Source organism: Elephas maximus, chromosome X, assembly GCF_024166365.1.
Source record: "Elephas maximus indicus isolate mEleMax1 chromosome X, mEleMax1 primary haplotype, whole genome shotgun sequence".
In the NCBI taxonomy this organism is placed as follows: domain Eukaryota; kingdom Metazoa; phylum Chordata; class Mammalia; order Proboscidea; family Elephantidae; genus Elephas; species Elephas maximus.
The window spans coordinates 2,698,868-2,713,242 of NC_064846.1; the positions used below are offsets into that span (position 1 = coordinate 2,698,868).

General features: G+C 60.8%; 1 protein-coding gene across 1 annotated transcript; it reads right to left on the bottom strand.

The window, feature by feature from the left end:
* Window positions 1-3,870: 3,870 nt before the first annotated feature.
* DUSP9 (dual specificity phosphatase 9) lies at window positions 3,871-5,984 on the bottom strand. Its single transcript, XM_049872837.1, has 3 exons — window positions 5,609-5,984; window positions 4,460-4,915; window positions 3,871-4,199 (listed from the first exon to the last, which is right to left on the bottom strand). Exons 1-3 carry the CDS (start codon window positions 5,982-5,984, stop codon window positions 3,871-3,873), a joined length of 1,161 nt encoding a protein of 386 aa, XP_049728794.1.
* Between the last annotated feature and the right edge of the window lie 8,391 nt (window positions 5,985-14,375).

Sequence of the window (14,375 nt, forward strand, 5' to 3'; positions counted from 1 at the left end):
GTCTGCCAGGCACTCTGGGGCACTACTAACTCCACACCATCTTATTTTAAACTTTTTAAAAATTGGATTTACTAATGTTTTACACGGCTATTTTTATTGGGCTGTCATGATCTGAGTAAAGCCTTTGTGCAGGCTAATCCAGTGAAGCTCTGAGACAAGTCCAGAAGCCCCTCCTACCCAGACTACTGTTTCTAAGTCCTTCCAAGAGAGAAATTCAGGAGCATGCATTAGTCTGTTGTTGGTGTTGGGTGCCATCGAGTTGATTCCGACTCTTAGTGACCCCATGTGACAGTAGAAGTGCCCCTAGGGTTTCCTAGGCTGTCATCTTCACAGGAGCAGATCACCAGGTGTTTTCTCCCATGGAGCAGTGGGGGGTTCAAACCCCTGACCTTTTGATTAGCAGCCAAGCACTTAACCTCTGCACCACCAGGGCTCCTTACTTTCGACCTAGACTTTTTTTTCTTTTCATTTCCACACAGGTCCAAAGTCAAGCTAAGCACGCATCTCATCCTCACCTCTTTTTATGGGGTATTTTTTTTCCCCTAGGCCACCGATTCTATTACTTTCCCGTAACAAATTACCGTTTGTTATCTCTTAGTTCCGGAGGGCAGAAGTCAGAAATAGGTCTCACTGGGCTAAAATCAGCCGGGCTGTGTTCCTTCTGGAGGCTCCAGGGCAGAATCTGTTGCCTTGCTTTTTCCTTGGCTTGTAGCCCCTTCTTCCACCTTCGGAGCCAGTGTGGCAGCATCTTCCCTTCCAATCTCTCTCTGACTCTGACCTCTGCTTCTGTCATCACCTCTTTGTCTTGTGCTCCAGACTCCCTCTTTCACTTAGAAGGATACTTGTGACTGCATTGGGGGTCTACCTGGATAATCCAGGAAAATCGCCCCATCTCAAAATCCTTAATTTAATCCCACCTGCAAAGTCCCTTTTGCCAATGTAAGGTGACACGTTCATAGGCTCTGGGGATGAAGGCATGAGCATCCTTGAGGGCCTTTGCTCAAAGTCTCAGAAGGCTAAAATCAGGGTGTCATCAGCAGGACTCTTATTGGGAGACTCTGGGAGGATCCACTTCCAGGCTCATTCAGGTTGCTGGGAGAGCCAGGTCCTCGCTATTACAGGTCTCAGCCAGGGACCACCCTTAGAACCTAGAGTTTCTCTCTGGTCCTTGAATGTGAGATAACACAGTCACAGATTCTGAGGACGAGGACGTAGGCACCTTGGGGGCCACTGACGTGCCCACCACACCTGGTGAGGGTTGTGCCCTCCAGGAGTCCTGGCGTTACATGTGGGCCTCCTACCCACCATCCCACCTGCTCAGACCCAGGCTTCGTTCCCTGGTCCCAGGGTGTGGCCTCCGGGAGCCAAAGAAAGAGAGTGTCCCTAGAGGAAGGAACGACCCCCAGTGTCCAGTGCTGCTGACCAAGCAAGGAAGTGGAGGCCCTGGGGAGAGCGGAGCTCCAGCCCTTGCACAGTACCTGGGTCAAGGGCCCTCACTGATTCTGTCTGCCAGCTCTGTCATTCATTCAAAGTAATTTTCCATCTCAGCCCACATTTTGGGGTTCTGCATCTCCAGGCATCTGGTCCCCATTGGTCCACAAGTCTCCACTGCTTTCTCACACTCACTCATGCCCCCAGCCCCAGCTTCCCTCCACTTTCCACCGTGGCTCTGTGGTTCAGGGGTGCCACTTGGGCAAGACCAGTCTGGCCAGAGCTGAGGGATGTGGCAGGTATGGCAATGCTCTGGGCACCACTTGAAGGGGGATCGCCCCTGAGCAGTCGCTATTAACCATGACAGTGAGATCGTTCAGCAAGTTAAAACCAATACTTTTGTATTTGAGAGCCTCCGTGTGTCCAGGCAGACTGTGTGATCTTGCTCTGCTGAGTGTGGAAAGAGAAGAAACTGGAAAAAATGACTCTGAGCACATCAGACCAGTTTTCATCAGTGAAAACCAGGAAGGTGCAGCTGGGATTTTCATGTAGTGCCGTAATGGGTTAAGTAAAAGATTAACAAGCTTGACTTGCGTTTCCGAGCTGATACTACGGTACAGTTATTTAAAAGATGGGTGTCCGATGTTTAGCCAGGGGCACAGAGTCGTAGCAATGGGGGGACAGAGGGGAGAACTTGCCCCTGGGCAAGTGGCATGCCATTCTGAGCTGTCACAAATATGAAAGGTGACTGAGGCAGCCAGACAAGAGAGGGAAAGGCGTTTCTGCCAATGTGTTGCCGCTATCACTGTCCATTCATCTTGAAATTGTGCTGGGGAGTGCAATTTAGAGGTGGCCCCTGAGCGTTCCTTACTCTCACTAGGCCTCTGGCTGGGAGGCTGGGAGAAAGCCGCCTCCAGTCTGTCACTTCAGGGGGCCTCCAGCCTGGACCTTGGCAGTCCAAATTCCACACTGCCTCAGCCAGAGGGACACGCATCAGATGTGATGTGCCGTTCTGACTCTCCCTGCCCGAGCCCTTCTGTGGCTCCCATGGCCCTTGTACCAGGCTGCTGCTCAGCAGCCACACCCACGGTCACCTTCCTTGCTCTGTCAGCGGCCTTGGGCAAGTGCCCTGGCATATGCTGGGTCACTTTCTTGACTACTATTTGTCTGTCTCCCCTCTGGAGCGCCAGCCCCCAGCAGCCAGGGGTCGAGCTGTCTCACTCACGTCTGCGTCCTGGTTCCTAGTGCGAGGAATGGCGAATGGACAGCAACCAATGTGGGTTTTGGCCCCCACCTGGGAAGTGAGGCCCTAGGGCAGGGCTGGCACTCGAGTTCCTGGCCAGCCCAGCTCACCCCTGTCTCCTGAGCATCTGCCCCTGGTCCAGGTCCCTGCCGTTTTGCTGCATTCCTTCTAGAGGCTCCATTCTGGAGCTCCTTTCCCACCCGAGGTCTCGTCCCGCCTCCCTCCCCCTCCTTCCCCAACCCCCCTCCCCAGAGGCACTCAAGGAAGCCTCCTGGTACAGTATCTTAAACAAACAGTTTATTCAGAGTGAACAATTAAAGAGAGTGATCATGAGGTGGATTACAAAACAATCAAAGGCCGCTCCTCCTCCTGGTTGAAAGGTGACATGACCCCACCACAGGCCTGCAGCACACAGACCTGAGAGTGTGGCTGCTGTGAATGACCCGTGTGCAGCTCTGCCCGCCCGGCGTGTGTGACTACAGAAGCCAAAGCGAGGCCTTCTCCCCCTTCCCCATCTCCTTTGGCGGCAGGGTGACCACCCTCAGTCACAAAGGGCCCCAGTGATCCTGTCAAGACATCTGGAGGAAGTGGATAAACAGTCAGGGCGCCGCCCAGCGAGAACTGTCCCACTCCACCCCAGGCTCACAACCCCAGGCAAACCCCTCTCTACAGCAGCCATTTGGGTACAGGGACAGGCCTGGGAGCAGAGCCCTGTGGCAAACCAGGTGGCCTTAACAGGCACACACCCTTTCAGGAGAGAGAAGATTAGTGGGACGGCCAGGGCCCAGTGAATGGCCCCTCCCAATGAGAACCCCACCCCCACCCCCAAAGAGAAAAGTAACAGTCGCAGCAGAGGCAGGTTCCGGAGCCGAGCCGGTTCAGCCCGAAAGTGGCGGCAGGTTTAATAGGCACGTTTAATAGGCTCCTCGCTGATGTTTCAAGTGGGCAGGACAAGGCTCTCCTCCTCACCCCTGCTGGTGAGACGAGGGAGCCGGGAGCCGAGGGAGCCGGGCCTTTGAGTATCCCAGGCCCCAGCCCCTGCCTCTTTCCACCGCGCCATGTGAGGTATTGTGCTCCCTCCCCCAGCCTCCTGCCTACAGCTGAGCCCCCTCCCCGAGTCCCACCCCACCCGCCCCCTCCCCCGCCACGTGAGGTGGTCAGGAGCACCCGTTGAGAGGCGGTGGGCATGGGGGGCCTTATGTGGGGTCCAGCTCAAAGACGCCATCGCTGGTGGGGGTTGTGAAGAAGGAGGGTGGGTCATTGGAGGTGGTGGATCCCTGCCCCCCACTGTCGCGCCCCTGCGAGCGCCTCTCCTCCAGCCTCAGGCTTCGCTCGAAGTCCAGCAGCTGCCCCATGAAGTTGAAGTTGGGGGAGATGTTCGACTTCTTCCTCTTGACCAGGTCATAGGCATCATTGAGGGAGAGGTGGAGCTTCTGCATGAGGTAGGCCACGGTGACAGTGACGGAGCGGCTGACCCCAGCCAGGCAGTGGACGAGCACCCCGCAGTTCTGGGACAAGGCCTCATCTAGGAGGAGCCAGGGGAGGGCAGCCTGCCTGAAGCAAAGGTCCTCCCAGCCCCCGCTTGCCCTGTGACCCAGTGGCCATGCCAGGTCAGGCCTCTGGGAGCTGGCCCCAGCCCTGCGCACCACCTTGAAGTTGCCATCTTGCTTTCTGGGGAAGGGCAGCTAAGTGGCCACCTGGTCTGCCTTACAGAATGGGAGGAATTCTCTGAGGAGGGACCGGGAATCAGGTCTGGGGGGTAAGGGGGGACAAGGGGTGACTCACCAATGAACGCGATGGCCTCTGGGAAGAACTGGGACAAGTTCTGGCTCCAGTGGTCTGAGATGGGGATCTGCTTGTAATGGAAGTCGCCGTTCTTCTCGAAGAGGTTGGGGAGGTTGGGGGTGACGTTGAGAATGTAACGGATGCCCAACTTGGCCAAGCTCTCCAGGTTGGCTGAATCCCGGGCACTGCCCAGGTAGAGGTTGGGCAGGATCTGGACAGGAAAGGATGGCAGCAGCCCCGCTGGGGGAGGTGTGGCACCCTCTGAATCCAGGCCGAAGCTTGTGGGGTCACGTTCCGGCTCAGATTCTGCGTCAGAGCAATCGGAGCTCAGGTACAGGCCGCCTAGCCCCACGACGGGCACTGGCCCGGGTGCCTGGGCTGTGCTGGGGCCGCCATGGCCCTGGAGGCTGGTCTCACACAGGTGAGGGCACTCGGCCTGGAATCGGCTGAAGCCACCTGTGCAGGGAGAGGGAGGGTCCTGCTCACCTGGCTGGGGATAGGGAGCTAACCCCAGATGCCCCCAAAGGGAATGAGAAAGCCTGCAGCTTGATCTATACTGGTGTCCTCATGTGGATCAGGAGTCGCCCCACAGGCTGTGGGCACCCCCGCCACCACCCTGAATCTGCAGCTGCGGCTGCTGTTGCAGAAGGAGCCCAGGGAGACTGACCCAAAGTGGACCATATTCAGAAGGGAGCAATGGGCGCAGACCCAATGACCCTCCTTGGCCACCAACTGAACTGAAGGGGATGGGAAAAACTGGTCCTGTAGGCTCAGGGGAGCCCTGTTCCTGCCCTGGATGTTGGGGAGCAGCTGCATTCCCCCTCTCCCAGCCCCGCCATGACTGTATGCCCCAGAGCCTGGGAGCTGGTCTCCTGCTGCCCTAAGAGGTGGCGTGACAACCATGGGGAGGCCGGAGAATGTGCCAAGCTAGGTCAGGTCAGCCCAGTTCTCCTCATTTTCCAGACTGAGAAATCGGGGCTCCCAAAGGTGAAGGACTGGGCCAAGGTCATGCTCAGACCCCCAGCCCCCAGCTGCCTGGCAGGGAGTCAGAGAGGGAGTCTTACCTCCACTTTGCCCAAGGACGAATTAATTATGAATCCCCAGGGCGGGAGGGGCCCTACCTCCCCAGGCTGGGCTGCAGACACTTACCCTGTAGGTAGTAGGCTAGGTAGCCTTCCTCCCGCAGCTTCTGGAGCAAGGTGCCTAGCACCGACTCGGCTTCCCACTCCTCAACGGCCTCAGCTTCAGCCTCCCCGCGCCGCCGCCGCCCGCCGCCCTGGTCATACAGGAGCACGGGGGCAGGTGGGGGCGGCTGCAGCGGCGGCCCAGGCAGCAGCGCGCGCACCGACAGGCTCCCCCGGCGCAGGCGACGCAGCAGCAGCGCTGGCAGGGCCACGCTCAGCGCCCCACCGATGCGCGCCGCCTCGTATAGCTCACGGCTGCGGCAGTCCAGGAGCAGCAGCTGCGGCCGTGGGGGCGACAGCTCGTGTCGCAGCCACAGGCAGGAGCGACCCAGGCCCTCCATCAGCCCCTTGCGCTTCTGGCCACCGGCACTGCGGAGGAAGGGGAGGTGGCTGTGAGCCCAGGCGGGCGAAGTCGCCTCTGCTTCCCAAGGCAGGCGTCCGGGCCCGCGAGGCACCTCGCCATCGCCGGCTCCTCTCCTCCCACCACCCCAGCCAAGACGCACAGGAGGGCGCCCCGAAGGAAAACACGCGGTGTCCGGCACTGCTCCCTGCTCTTGCGAGAGGAAGGCTGGCCATCTGGTGGCCCCTTAGACGGCTGTGGATCCCTCGCCAGTCCCTCCAGGGACACCACAGGGCCACAGCCACGGCCCTTCACACCCCCTTTCTGCGTCTTTCAGCCTGCCAGCGATCACTCCCCAAGTTCAGGCTTTTGAGTTTGGGTGCGTGTGTGTGCTGGGGGCGGGGGGGAGTTCAAGGCCCAGTTCCCCCCGTCCACGGCCAGGCAGGCCCGGGCACAGAGGTGACACCCAGGTGACGGGCCTCGGCGGGCCCTCTTGGAGCTGAGGTGTCCTGATTTCCCCAGGGAAGACAGGACAAAAGGAGAGAGACCTGGAGTTGGGATCAGGCGGCGAGCAGCCACTTTCAGACGTCGTGGCCACAGCGGGGCGTGCGGCGCTGTCCCCGGGCGGCGAGTCCCCAGGCCCGGCTGCTGGGCAAGAGGCAGGGCTGCTGAGGAGGCGCGCACGTGGAAGGCCAGGCCGGCTCTGCCAGCGCTCCCGCCACTTGCTGGCCCTGGACCCAGCTTCTACTCTGGAAGCCGCTCCTTTTGGATGCGGAGCCGCAGCTCAGAGGGGCGGGGCAGGGGCGGGCAGGGGAGGGCTCAGGGTGGCCAGGGAGCCAACAGGTTCCAGCGAGAGCAGCTGGGTGGGCCCTGCAAGTGGCGCGCTAAGCTGGGGCTCCCACCAAGGCGGGACACGATGGGGCAGAGGCCAAGGGCAGTCAGGGGCCCAGGAAGGACTGGTCAAGCACAGCTCCCCTGGTGGCGCCACTCGGCCAGGAGGTGGGGGAGGGGTGGGGTGAGGCCCAAAGCCCAGCGTCCCTGCCCCAGGGGTTGCCTCCAACCCAACTGACTCAGTGAGTCTGGACCTCAGCGGCACCATCTGTATAGTGGATGCACGACAGCCACCACCTTGGGCTACTGTGGGATGCCGCTGACATCGTGGAGGGGAGGAAGAACCGGGATCGGAAACCCACCACTGTCTTTGGCCCAGAGCTCCCACCAAGGGCTAGGCAGGCAGAAGGCAGCCCCTAGGCTCCCCCCGTGGGCTTCAGTGGGACAGGCCTGGCCGAAGGCACCCAGAGGCTCTGACCTCCAAACCCCACCCCACCACACTCTGCTCCTACCACATTGCTCAACTCCTCAAACACATCCACCTTCTCAGCCAGCATATCCACCCAGTCACCCCGGCCAGAATCCTGGGAGTCACCCCTTAATCAGCTCCCCGCTGCCAGAACTCAGCCTTTCATTCAGCAAGGGCCAGTGGGCTCCATCCCATCCATAGGAACAGGGTGATAAGCCAGGCAGAACACACGGTGCTCAGAGTCTAGCAGGACAGACCAGCAGCAAACACAATAATGTCAGGTTGGGACAAGTGCTGAGACAATGAAACGGGACAATGTGATGGGGGGTTCTAAAAAGGTGATCGGGTTTGTCCCTTCTCTGCTTAAAATCCATGAAAAGCAAATCACAGTGTTGAAGGAAAATGTGCAGCACGTAAGACAAAGCTCGGAAATCAATCAGAAGCTTAAGACCAGGATTGATAAATGGGCAGGAATAAAAGAGGAAATGCAACTGGTTCGAAAATGTTTGGGGAAATGTTCAAGCTCAGGCATGGAGGAAAGCAAACCCAAAAAACCAGGTAACACTCCCCACCAACTACAGTAGCAAAATCAAAGCATTTCAAAATAAGAATGCCTAGTGCTGGCAAAGTTGCTGTGCAACTGGTATGCTGCTGTATTGGCGGGTAAAACCCTATTGGAAACTAATTTGGCAATATGTATCAAGAAAAATAAAAATATCCTTTCCCTTTGACCACTTCTGGGAATCTACCTGAAGAAAATAAGCTAAAAGAAGGAAAAGCTATCCACAGCAGGACGGACACCACAAAACGTTTTTTTAAGGCGTGAAAAATGCCAAGCAACCTGAAGTCCAACGTTTAGAGCAGTTATGTACGTATGCCTGTATGTCTGTTGAAAACACTGGTCTCATGAGCCAATAGAGCAAGATGAGAAAATGCTTGGGAGGTACTGCTGAGTGGAAGAGAACAGATCCCAGAAAGCTAGGCCTCCAGTTTGCCCCTCCCCCAGTGGGCCTCCAGCCTCGGACTTCTGGAGCACTGTCAGTGGACTGATCTCTAGCCATGCCCCATCATGTCCCTGCTTAAGAACATGCAAAGACCTACCCTCCCTGGCCTCCAGGGCGGTTTTACTTAAACCGCCTCCATGGGGGGAGGGTGGCCTCAGGCAGCTGGGCCATGTCCCCCTTTCTCTCTTGCACCTTGGTCCCTGCCTCCAGCATAGGTCTTCCTCTGCCATCTGTCCAGATTCTGCCCATTTTTTTGGACCCCCCCACAAGGCACTCTCCTTCAGGCATCCAAGAAAAACAGGAAGTCTCACGGGCCAGCTGTGGTCTCCCTCCTTGGTGCTCCCTGAGGCTGTCACTCCAAGAGCCTGCAGATTGGGGGCTCATTTGCCCCTTTCTCGGTGCGCTCCTGGGGCTCTTGTCTCTCACATCCTATCTCCAGGGAGGCATATGTGGGCACCCGCTGCAGCTGGGGACAGGACCTTGGGATGGGCAGGGGCTGAAGGCACCAAGGAGATTGCCCAGCATAAGTCTGCTGTGGCCAGCGAGGAATTAATTGGAGAGACATGTGCCCTGACTGGTCCTGCCATGGGGACTCAGTGTAGTTGGAGAGAGTGTCACCAAGCTCTGGGAGATAGGAGCTCCTGAAGCGTCTAGGGTGCTCTCTGGACAGGACCCCCTGGGGGTGACTGGAGCTGCAGGGGATGCCTAGGTCCCAATAACCCCCTGGGAGGACGGAGCCTGTGTGTCCCAAAAGCTCCATTGCGGGTCTATTGCTCCAGACCCCTGCTGGCGAGGCCTCCCACGGAGGAGCCGGTGGCCGGCTGTGCCTCGGTGGTTCCCGGCAGCCCGGGGAGGGAGCATTTAGGAGTGGGGGGGATTCAATCTCGAAAGTGAGTGCTCGGCTCAGTGCCGGCGCCAGCAGCGCCCGCAGCGCCAGCAGCAGGACGAACGAGAACCTGTTGCCATCTCCGCACTGCAGGGCTGAGCGCCGCCAAGCGCCCCCCCACCACGCCGAGGCCTCCCCGACTCCGGCCCCCTGCAGTGCCTGCTTGGGTCGCCGGCCCTGCCTCGCGGCCGCTCCCGGGAAGGCTCGGGCAGGGGAGCGCGCCGGGCGCCCGGGCCTCGCCAGGCCCGCTCTGGCGGGCGGAGCCAGGCTGCCGGCGGCGCGCTCGCCGCTCTCCGCAGGGTGGGCGCTGCACTCGCCGCCCCCGCCCTCTCCCTCTCAGGCGGCCCGGCGCGGCCAGACCCACCGGATGCCCCTGCCTTAGCCCCACCTGGCCAGCAGACCCTGGAGGCCGTAGGGGCGCCGCCGCCCTCAGGCCCCGCGCATACCGCCTGTGCCCTCTAGTCCGGGAGTCTCCGGAGAGCGGCGCCCCTCACCCCGAAATGCACCGTTCCCACCAGGCACAGTGGCAGGATTTCGGCTGTGGCAGCCTGGTCACATGGCCAGGAGTACAACTCCCAGAGACAGCGCTGCTGCCAAATTCAGTCTCTTTGCCACCAAATCCACTTCCTGCTGGGGATTGCTTTCTGGTTTTCCTGGTCTGTCCCCTGGCGGGACTGGGAGCTCCTCCAAGGCAGGCCAGTGTGTGCCCGGCCCCCAGCTGGCCCCAGCCCCACTGCCGACGCTCAGGAAGAAATGCTTGCTGACAAAGAAGACATGAATGAATGAATGAATGAAACCAATTGTTGCATGAGAGAGCCCAGGAGGGTGCCTCGTGCTTTTCCCTCTGCCTGTCTTCCCCCTCCCCCGCACCCAGACACGCACAAGCACACGTGCACACCCAGCCCTCCCCCACCACACCGCAGACAGGCACATGCACAGCACGCAGACCCCGGCCTTCAGGAAGCCACCTACTACGTGCTGGGAACAGTTGGTGCCCCTTGGGTCCCAGCAGGGCCACTTCGGTTTCAGGGCCTGCTCCCCGTGCCATCTCAGTACCTACCTGGGGCCCCAAATGCCTTCTTTATCTTTTAGGGGAGAGGCCAAGCCAGACACTGGGGAGTCTCAGGCTGCCTAGGGAGGCACCTGGGGGCTGGGCTATGAGCCGCTGTGAGTGAGAGCCAGAGGCGCCTGGCAGAGTTGCCACACAATGCTGCAGCTCCAGAGCCAGTGTGCCAGGTGTGGGGGAGTGATGGGAGGTGCTCAGGAGGTGCTCAGGAGGTGCTCAGGAGGTGCTCAGGAGGTGCTGGGGGCTATTTGCGATGGGGGCGGGAGGGGTGTTGGAGAGCAGCAGTGAGGCCGTGTCCGCTGGGAATGTCAGTGTGTGCCTGGGCGGCGCAGGACTGCGGGCGTGGGCGCCGGGACGCTGGGCTATGCTGCCGGGACAGCCCACGGGACGGGCACGTGGGTGCGAGTTTGCGTGGGGGCTTGGCTTGGGTGTGGGTGGAGTGCAGTGTTTCTGGCTGGCAACGTGGGTGGGGTGTCTGTACTGGGCATCTGGGGAGTTGGCATGGTGAGGGCGTCGACTTTAGTGCAGGTATCGCCGGGATGTGCGGGTGTGTGCCTGGGTGTGTCCTGGGGCGTGGCACGGGCTGGGGGCCATGGTTTTGAGCCGGGCGGGTGGTCTGGTCAGGGGCTGGTGCTGTGGGCGCTGCAGGCGCCCGGGCCTCCGCGCGGTCTGTGCGCGCATGTGGGCGGGTGTGCCGCCGGGAGGCGGTGTCTCCAGGGGAGCGTGCGGCTGCCCGCGGGGTGCTGGCCGGCGGGGCTTTGGTGGAGCAGGGTGGGGCGCGCCCGTCGGGGGCGTGGGGGCCGCCGGGCGAGGGCCCGAGGCGCGCGTGCTCCGCTCACCTCCGCTCCGCTCGGCTCCCTGCGCCAGCTCCACGCGTCGCGGCCGGGAAGTTTCCGAAGCCCAGGCGGCGGGAAGCGCCACCGCCGCAGCCGAGCGCAACCGGAATCCCGGGCGGCGGCCTTGCCTTGGAGTCGGGGAGCCGCCGCCGCCGCCGCCGCCGCCGCTGCGGAGGAAACTCCGAGTCCCGCCTCCGCCGCCGCCTCGGCCGCCGCCGCCCGCCGTCGCCAGCTTCTCCTCCCCCTGCTCAGGAGGCGCACTGTCGCCGGCGGCGCGCGGGGAGGGCGCGCGGAGGGGCGCGGCCTGCCTGGTTCTCCCGCCGCCTTCCGCCCGCGGCCACCCGCTGCGTAGGGCCACGGGGCGCGGGGTGGGCAGGCCTGTACCGCGGGGTCTCCGCTGGCACCCCCGCTTCCAGCCCGGGACGCCAAGGGGCCCGGACAGTTTTAGGCAGGGCTCCCGCCACGGTGCTTCAAGAGCCCCCTCCGCCTTCCAGGGCCCTGCGCTAGCTTCTCTCGTTCCCACATGTGAGACCCTGGCTCGGGGTGAGAAGACCTGCCTTTTCACAAATGCATCTGCGCCCTGGAAAGGGTGGAGCGGGAGCTTAGGGGAGGGGGCCGGGATAGAGTGTTGTGACTCAAGTCAGCTTTGCTGTCCCCCCACCAGTGGCTGAAAGCATCCGTCAAGGACCTCATTTTACCCTTACACCAATCAAGGAGTCAGACCAGAATGCTCCCCTGCTGTGGCTCGGGAAACTGAGGCAGTGGCTCCCTGTTGGTCACAGTGCTGCAGTGGCAGTGGCAGAGGCAGAGCCCTCCTGCTATCTAGCTTGGAGGCTCAGCTGTGGCTTCCACAGGCTGAATTCGGAAGACCCAGCAGGCTTGAGCCTCTGCCCTCTGACATCAGGGCTGGCCTCGGGCTGGGGTTCCCCGTCAGTGAAGGGTGGCCAAGGGAGCGCCGGCTGCCTGGCTCTTGTCTGCGGCCCAGCTGGATTTCCCCTGAATCACTACCCCTGAAGAAGAGAGGAAGAAGGCAGCTTTGCCTGCGGTGCCCGAGTCCTGCTGCCGCTGGGCCTCAGCTTCCCCATCTGTCCATGTGGGGAGAGTGGGACTCGGTGGTCCCCAAGGGTTGGCTGCTCTTTCAGTTCACACTGCCCTGCCCTTTGCTCTTCTAGCTTCTCCCTGCTTTGACCCCTGGGCCCTTCTGGGCTGTGCCGTGGACTGCACCCACTCAAGGGCTACCCAGCTGCTTGTGCCAAAATGACACCAAATGCAGCAAGTGCGTGGATGCCCTGCCCCGGACCCCAGGTCTGAAGTTACAGGACCTTTTCTAAAAAACCCACACGTGGTAAAAGCTGTGCAGTTCCATAGCAGGACCAAGAAAACACACCAAGATGAAAACGATGGGTGCTTCTCGCTGCTGCCAGCAGGCCTCCCATTTGGAGGACACATGGCAGTTGGTAAAGGCTCCGTGAGCTGACTCACAGAGGAGTTTCTAGAAGGCTTGGATAACCAGCTCCTCCTCCCCCCACCCTTCGCTTTAGTGACTCAGGGCTGAACATTTGGATCGAATGATGCTGCCCCCCCTCCCCGCCAAGTCCCCGCCCCAGCCCTCCCACCGCGTGTCTCTGCTCTCCAGGCAACAAGACCCCGCTGGGGGCTTTAAAGGTGCAAGCCTGCTCTGCCTCCGACATTTTTGGGGCTGGGAGCTCAGAGAGCATAGCTGGGCCTCCACCCGTTCAGGTCCTTCCTGCCCCTCCCGGAAACCTCAGGATGGGGAGTGGCCAGCTCCAGCCCTCACCCTGTCCCCCGTCTCTGCACCTGAGCCCATTTCGTGCCCCTCTTCCTCCCAGAACCCCAAGGCTATCAGCAGGATGGAGCCCCTGAGGCCAGTAGCCCCAGGTCACCAGCAGGTCACTCCTTCCCTTCCCTTGGGAGGTGGCCATCTTGTTCCCTACCCTGGTGCCATGCCCTCTTGAACCTCTCACGTGTCCCCAAAGACCCTGAAGGTAGCCCCGGGAACTTCCAACAGTGACCAACCCTGGGCAAGGTGACAGGGACCAGAAGCCTAGCTGAGGCTTGCTTGGGGTGGAGAGGTCTTCAGTGTGGCAGTGCCACCCGCTTTTGTGACAGAGTGAGCCATGGTTGAAGGTGTCCATTGCTGGTAGGTGCACTTGTCTTAGGTCTGGCCCAACTGAGGACACCAGAGCCTTGCCCAGGGCCCCCACGCTGGCCAGCAGCAATGGAGCCAGGCAGGATAAGGCTCCTTGCGCCCTGGGGGCTCTGCCTGTACCACCTCACCGCCAGACAGGTTTGCCCCTGTGCAGTCAGAAAACGCCCTCCTGACAACTCGGTGCACCTTGGCAGCTCCTGGTGGCACCATGCCCGAAAACTAGGCCTGCTCTGTCTGTCTCTGCACAGAAACCCCACTCCCATCCAGGGGGCCCAGGCACTTGGGAGCATGCCCGCCAAAGATTTGATTTCTGGGCATCCATCGGGTCCCCGGAGAACAACATCCACCGCTGATGCCGTTTGCTCACATGAAAACTACCCCCAGGCCGCCATCACCCACTAGTGGGTAAACAGGCTTCCTTCGCTCCTGCTCAACCCCTCCTCCCCTCCTCCACGAGATGCAGGCTACACGCCTTATACTACCTCCATCCTTCAGGAGCCCCGCCTGCCCTTGACAGCTGCCCCCCTCCCCACGTGCAGGTGTTGACTTGCGCACCCGCAGGAGCCCAGTGCTCAATGGGGCCACACCCAGACATTTGAGACAAAACGGGCCTGTGGCAGCTCCCGAATCTGGTTGTGTGGACGTGGTCACAGGCAGGCCAGCCAAGCCCCCAGGGGGGCAAGCACCAGACAGGGACAGGAGGGAGGTGAGGCGAGGAGGGAGGGGAGGGCGGGGCAGGGCAGGGGCAGAGAGCCAGCCTACGAAGCCATTGATTTCCGAGGGGCCAGGACCGTGGGAGCCATTAACACCCCCACTCTGGGAGGGCTCAGGTTCAATAACCTGGTTATAAACCCCCTCCAGCCAGCTGCCTGCGCTCCCTCTCCTTGTCTTGTCCTCCTAGAGGCGCGCGTGTGTCTGGATATACATTACAGATGATATAATCCTTTTACCGGAGACGCCAGCTGCCCATGCCCATTGGCTGGACAGGCAAGGGGAGGTGAGTGGTGGAAAGGAGGAAGATGTGACTCCTTACTTGGCTGAAGGGAGCCAGGACTGGGTGATTGGGGGCACCGAGGGGCCAGCACGGGGGCACTTTCCTGACTGCTGAGGTCCCCTGCTGCCTGGCCTGC